The sequence below is a fragment of the Polyodon spathula genome, chromosome 22 (assembly GCF_017654505.1).
Source record: "Polyodon spathula isolate WHYD16114869_AA chromosome 22, ASM1765450v1, whole genome shotgun sequence".
Classification (NCBI taxonomy): domain Eukaryota; kingdom Metazoa; phylum Chordata; class Actinopteri; order Acipenseriformes; family Polyodontidae; genus Polyodon; species Polyodon spathula.
The window spans coordinates 373,834-380,764 of record NC_054555.1 but is presented as its reverse complement, the minus strand read 5'-3'; the positions used below and the strand labels follow the sequence as shown (position 1 = coordinate 380,764).

Genomic DNA, 6,931 nt, shown 5'->3' with positions numbered 1-6,931 from the left:
GTAGTGGAATGAACAGCATGTGAAGACAGTGCTTTGTAGTGGAATGAGCAGCATGTGAAGACAATGCTTTGTAGTGGAATGAACAGCATGTGAAGACAGTGCTTTACAGTGGAATGAACAGCATGTGAAGACAGTGCTTTACAGTGGAATGAACAGCATGTGAAGACAGTGCTTTGTAGTGGAAAGAACAGCATGTGAAGACAATGCTTTGTAGTGGAATGAACAGCGCATGAAGACAGTGCTTTACAGTGGAATGAACAGCATGTGAAGACAGTGCTTTACAGTGGAATGAACAGCATGTGAAGACAGTGCTTTACAGTGGAATGAACAGCATGTGAAGACAGTGCTTTACAGTGGAACGAACAGCATGTGAAGACATTGTCTAAAGAGGTTCAGCCAGGTCTAAAGAGAGTCAAATATCAAGACTGCAACATTTTTTTTTTTAACAAATCATATTGTATTTTGGTAACCTGTATAACTTTCAAGGCAGAAGATGAATGTAGAGATCCATACACCGAGTATGGAACAAAAACACACAAACACACTGCACTAGCTTCGGGAGAAAGACACCTGATGTTTGATTAAAAGGTTTTTCAATTCCTATCTAACTAATCCATCTGCAACAGCAACACTTTCTTTTGAATCCATCTATCTCTGTCTGAGACATATTAATAAAAAGAAACAAAAAAAACACAGATTGCCTTTGGAAATGGATGGGACATCATGTTTATTGTTTACAGGTTAACACAAAAAAGAGCTTGCTGGAGGATGAGGTGTGATGGCTTGCTGGAGGATGAGGTGTGATGGCTTGCTGGAGGATGAGGTGTGATGGCTTGCTGGAGGATGAGGTGTGAAGGCTTGCTGGAGGATGAGGTGTGATGGCTTGCTGGAGGATGAGGTGTGAAGGCTTGCTGGAGGATGAGGTGTGAAGGCTTGCTGGAGGATGAGGTGTGAAGGCTTGCTGGAGGATGAGGTGTGATGGCTTGCTGGAGGATGAGGTGTGATGGCTTGCTGGAGGATGAGGTGTGATGGCTTGCTGGAGGATGAGGTGTGATGGCTTGCTGGAGGATGAGGTGTGATGGCTTGCTGGAGGATGAGGTGTGATGGCTTGCTGGAGGATGAGGTGTGAAGGCTTGCTGGAGGATGAGGTGTGAAGGCTTGCTGGAGGATGAGGTGTGAAGGCTTGCTGGAGGATGAGGTGTGAAGGCTTGCTGGAGGATGAGGTGTGAAGGCTTGCTGGAGGATGAGGTGTGATGGCTTGCTGGAGGATGAGGTGTGATGGCTTGCTGGAGGATGAGGTGTGATGGCTTGCTGGAGGATGAGGTGTGATGGCTTGCTGGAGGATGAGGTGTGATGGCTTGCTGGAGGATGAGGTGTGATGGCTTGCTGGAGGATGAGGTGTGATGGCTTGCTGGAGGATGAGGTGTGATGGCTTGCTGGAGGATGAGGTGTGAAGGCTTGCTGGAGGATGAGGTGTGATGGCTTGCTGGAGGATGAGGTGTGAAGGCTTGCTGGAGGATGAGGTGTGATGGCTTGCTGGAGGATGAGGTGTGATGGCTTGCTGAGGATGAGGTGTGATGGCTTGCTGGAGGATGAGGTGTGAAGGCTTGCTGGAGGATGAGGTGTGAAGGCTTGCTGGAGGATGAGGTGTGATGGCTTGCTGGAGGATGAGGTGTGAAGGCTTGCTGGAGGATGAGGTGTGATGGCTTGCTGGAGGATGAGGTGTGATGGCTTCCTCAGGATGCCATGTGTAATGGCTTGCTGGAGGATGAGGTGTGATGGCTTCCTCAGGATGCCATGTGTGATGGCTTGCTGGAGGATGATGTGTGATGGCTTGCTGGAGGATGATGTGTGATGGCTTGCTGGAGGATACGGTGTGATGGCTTGCTGGAGGATGCCATGTGTTTCTGTGCTACAGAGAGTGGATGATGGTTCGATTGCGAAGCTGTTGCACATACTCCTTGGCCTGATCAAAGCCAGTCCTCGGCTTCTCTGTGGGAGGCACGCCCTCCACCAGCTTCACAAAGTAATGGCAGTACACCTTGTCCATGATGCCGAACATGCCTCTGCCATGGATTCGGATTCGCTTCAGATACTGACCCTTACCAGAGAAGGACTCGGCTGTGAACACAACAGAAACACTGTCAAACCAATGGGAACAGGACTCCTATTGCAGAACAGTTTCACCCATTCCAGGTTTTAATACATGCTTCATTAGCCAGGGCTTACAGCTAACAAGCTCAAGAGGGGGTCTTAATAAAGTCATAGCAAAACCTGGAATGGATCAAACTGTTATGCAATGGGATTCTTATCTCCATCCCTGAACTGACACACTGGGGTAGACATAACGACAGTCTAAAGAATAAAGAACTAAAATAAGCTAAAGATATAACTCTGATCAATACAAATAAGCAAAACGACAATCAGTGTCTCATAATAAGAAGCGAAGTGGACCAAGTGCCTGGTTAAAAAACAGACCTTTCTCATGCAAAACCGTTACTGTAAACTGCAAACTCAAAACACAAGACTTCCATCTCGTGCTCAAAGACTGTGGCACATGAACACGTTCCAGTCTCTTCTGTGCAGAGCCAGCAGTATGAACATGCGCTCCAGGCTGCCTGGACCAGTTCTCTTCACATTATACATTACCCCCGGGAGGAGGAGGACTTTTCATTGCAGGTCTGCAGCAAAGCATATAGCGGTGCATGCAGGCAGGTTTCTATATCTGAAAACCTGAGCAATTCAAAAACACACCCATGCAGTGTGGAATCCACTTACCAACGTACAGATTTGACTTGTATTCCACATTGTGGCTTTTAACTGCCATCTCCTGGGCTTCCAGAAGAACCTACACACAATTAAGGACTCATTATTCAAGGTTTGACTACATCAGGAGTTCTATTTCATTTGCACTAAGTACTTATAGCAACTAAGTAAAAAACATTTTCTAATATCAGTTTAATTCTACCATTTGGAGGAACATGACATGAAGATTAGCAATGCATTCAACCTATAGATATACCTGCAAATGGGAGGAGTAAAACACTTAGTTGTTTATGATTAAAAAATGTTCTTAAGACTAATGGAAATTCTCTTGGGCTCTAAGTGTTTCAACAGCTCCCACCTTGCACATGTGTTTCAATTACTAACGTCTCAAAATAACTGAGGGGGTAGCAGGGAGATATAAACCAGGTCAGGCTGATGGTACAATACTACTGTCGACATTGTAATCAACGGGTAACATATTCAATAAAGGTAATTCAATGCTACTGAGACTGGCAGTGCTGTGTGATGCACTGCTGTTTCTCTGTGCCTCCTTGCTCCTCTCTTGCTACTGAGACTGGCAGTGCTGTGTGATGCACTGCTGTTACGCTGTGCCTCCCCGCTCCTCTCTTGCTACTGAGACTGGCAGTGCTGTGTGATGCACTGCTGTTACGCTGTGCCTCCCCGCTCCTCTCTTGCTACTGAGACTGGCAGTGCTGTGTGATGCACTGCTGTTACGCTGTGCCTCCCTGCTCCTCTCTTGCTACTGAGACTGGCAGTGCTGTGTGATGCACTGCTGTTACGCTGTGCCTCCCAGCTCCTCTCTTGCTACTGAGACTGGCAGTGCTGTGTGATGCACTGCTGTTACGCTGTGCCTCCCCGCTCCTCTCTTGCTACTGAGACTGGCAGTGTTGTGTGATGCACTGCTGTTACGCTGTGCCTCCCCGCTCCTCTCTTGCTACTGAGACTGGCAGTGCTGTGTGATGCACTGCTGTTACGCTGTGCCTCCCTGCTCCTCTCTTGCTACTGAGACTGGCAGTGCTGTGTGATGCACTGCTGTTACGCTGTGCCTCCCCGCTCCTCTCTTGCTACTGAGACTGGCAGTGCTGTGCGATGCACTGCTGTTTCTCTGTGCCTCCCCGCTCCTCTCTTGCTACTGAGACTGGCAGTGCTGTGTGATGCACTGCTGTTACGCTGTGCCTCCCTGCTCCTCTCTTGCTACTGAGACTGGCAGTGCTGTGTGATGCACTGCTGTTACGCTGTGCCTCCCTGCTCCTCTCTTGCTACTGAGACTGGCAGTGCTGTGTGATGCACTGCTGTTACGCTGTGCCTCCCTGCTCCTCTCTTGCTACTGAGACTGGCAGTGTTGTGTGATGCACTGCTGTTACGCTGTGCCTCCCCGCTCCTCTCTTGCTACTGAGACTGGCAGTGCTGTGTGATGCACCAGCAGATTGAGCAGTACGATGCATCACGTCCCTTACCTCTTTTATTATTGCCGCCCCCTTCTTGTCATTGAACTCCAGCTGTGCAATGGCCTGCTCAATAGTCATGCCTCTGATCTGTGAAACACAGAGAGACAGTCAATGCACTGTACACTGCAAACCCTCCCAGTTTTTTTTATGGACGTTTATGGACGTTCTGTTTCAGTTACACACTGTGCTGGGTTAAGAGAAGCTAAAACTCAAGAGTGCTGGTAACATGAGGATGAGAAACCGCAGATTCTTCTTCAGTTCTGATGACCAAGCTGCCTTATCTTCTACTGCTCTCTAGTGGTTACTAAACAAAAAAACATCTTTCTGTGACAAGGAGCCTCCAATTACTCACCATTTTTGCCAAATACCACATCTTGTCCTTGCTGTATTTAATTTGTCTTCGACAGTGGTATACTTCCTGCAGAGAAGGTACATACTTCACAGTTAGACCTGCCGCTGAAATACCCCAGCGCTGAAATACCCCAGCGCTGAAATACCCCAGAGCTGAAATACCCCTATTCTTCTAAGTTCATGTATTGGCATTGTGAAATGAGAGAGGCTCACAACAGAAGCATACTGTACTGCAGCACTCTGAAATGAGACAGGCTCACAACAGAAGCAGGTACTGCAGCACTCTGAAATGAGACAGGCTCACAACAGAAGCAGGTACTGCAGCACTCTGAAATGAGAGAGGCTCACAACAGAAGCAGGTACACAACAGAAGCAGGTACTGCAGCACTCTGAAATGAGAGAGGCTCACAACAGAAGCAGGTACTGCAGCACTCTGAAATGAGAGAGGCTCACAACAGAAGCAGGTACTGCAGCACTCTGAAATGAGACAGGCTCACAACAGAAGCAGGTACTGCAGCACTCTGAAATGAGACAGGCTCACAACAGAAGCAGGTACTGCAGCACTCTGAAATGAGAGAGGCTCACAACAGAAGCAGGTACTGCAGCACTCTGAAATGAGACAGGCTCACAACAGAAGCAGGTACTGCAGCACTCTGAAATGAGAGAGGCTCACAACAGAAGCAGGTACTGCAGCACTCTGAAATGAGACAGGCTCACAACAGAAGCAGGTACTGCAGCACTCTGAAATGAGAGAGGCTCACAACAGAAGCAGGTACTGCAGCACTCTGAAATGAGAGAGGCTCACAACAGAAGCAGGTACTGCAGCACTCTGAAATGAGACAGGCTCACAACAGAAGCAGGTACTGCAGCACTCTGAAATGAGACAGGCTCACAACAGAAGCAGGTACTGCAGCACTCTGAAATGAGACAGGCTCACAACAGAAGCAGGTACTGCAGCACTCTGAAATGAGAGAGGCTCACAACAGAAGCAGGTACTGCAGCACTCTGAAATGAGAGAGGCTCACAACAGAAGCAGGTACTGCAGCACTCTGAAATGAGACAGGCTCACAACAGAAGCAGGTACTGCAGCACTCTGAAATGAGACAGGCTCACAACAGAAGCAGGTACTGCAGCACTCTGAAATGAGACAGGCTCAGAATAAGCAGTTGATGGAAGCTCACGGCTGCTCTGCGTGTTTCCTCAGGAAGCTGTGGCCGGTGCAGGATGCGGTTTTTTCGCTCCCAGTTTTTATTGCCTTCCAGAGCGACGGTTGTATGGATGCAGGATTGAGGCAAGACGCTGCATTGTGCAAGCAGCCTGGGAAAGCAAAGACAAGACCCGAGTAAAGGAATGAGGGGTGGAAAGAAGACTCCCATTGCACAGCAGTTCGATCCATTCCTGGTTTTACTAGGAGTTTAGTAAGACACACCTGAGCTTGATACCTGTACACACTGTGGCTAATGAAGCTCGTATTGAAACGCGGAACAGGTGAAACTGGAATACAAGAGGAGTCTTATTTCCATCCCTCTACTTAACAACACTACTGCTTTGACAGCACCTGACTGTCCGAGTGTCTGTTTCCAATACATAAATTCATTTTGGTTTTAGATATCTAGTAAAGCATGTCAGTATCTAACAGCAAGTCCTTTCTTGTTTTGTGAAACCCAATAAAAAGTCGAACTACACAAAACGTACACACGGAGGATGGATTTGACACGGATTTAAGGCAAACTGCAGTAATCTACAAAGCTTCCAGAACAGGAATAATTCTAAAAAATAAGACAGGCTGGAATCGCATGAATCTGCTTGTACATTCACGATCTAGACTCTGCATGTGTAAAACTACTGGTAGCACATTCATCTCAGGGCACAGCAGTGTGGAACCGGGTCGGGACCGTGCGCTCAATACAGGGTGTCCTCTGACTGCGATACAGACCGAGCAGCTGGATTTCATTTGTGTTGCTTACCGGCTTGCCTCTGCGTATCTCACGAAACCTCTCGCCAAGGAAACACCTAAAACAAGAGGAAATAAACTGCACGCTGAGCCTCCCGGAAACTACGGCAAATAAACGTTTACAAGTACAAATTCACGCAGAAGCTGACTTACCAAAACCAACAGCACAGGACGCAGCCATGTTGACCAACTGCTTTACAGCAGGTCAGGCCAATCTGTTGCAGAAAAAAAAAAAAAAATCAGTGGCCAGGAGTTTAAACGATACAATGCATGTTTTTTGTGATCGACCATAAATCATGTAGAATCCTCTGATTTATATTATTAGCCCCACTTTTTTTTTTTTTTTTTTGCGCATCTGATTGAAATCTTTACAAACCGGTTATATGCCGAA

General features: G+C 47.5%; 1 protein-coding gene across 1 annotated transcript; it reads right to left on the bottom strand.

The window, feature by feature from the left end:
- Positions 1 to 1,231: 1,231 nt before the first annotated feature.
- Positions 1,232 to 6,765, bottom strand: mrpl22 (mitochondrial ribosomal protein L22). Its single transcript, XM_041224053.1, has 7 exons — positions 6,694 to 6,765; positions 6,554 to 6,599; positions 5,768 to 5,903; positions 4,588 to 4,653; positions 4,245 to 4,322; positions 2,779 to 2,848; positions 1,232 to 2,121 (listed from the first exon to the last, which is right to left on the bottom strand). Exons 1-7 carry the CDS (start codon positions 6,719 to 6,721, stop codon positions 1,913 to 1,915), a joined length of 633 nt encoding a protein of 210 aa, XP_041079987.1. The 5' UTR covers positions 6,722 to 6,765; the 3' UTR covers positions 1,232 to 1,912.
- Positions 6,766 to 6,931: the final 166 nt, after the last annotated feature.

Coding starts and splice junctions, on each gene's coding strand:
- mrpl22 (XM_041224053.1), bottom strand. CDS start 6,721: ATGGCTGCGTCCTGTGCTGTTGGTTTTG. Junction 4,654..5,767: donor AGGAAACACGCAGAGCAGCC/GTGAGCTTCCAT, acceptor CCTTCTCTGCAG/GAAGTATACCACTGTCGAAG. Junction 2,849..4,244: donor GGGCGGCAATAATAAAAGAG/GTAAGGGACGTG, acceptor AATTGTGTGTAG/GTTCTTCTGGAAGCCCAGGA.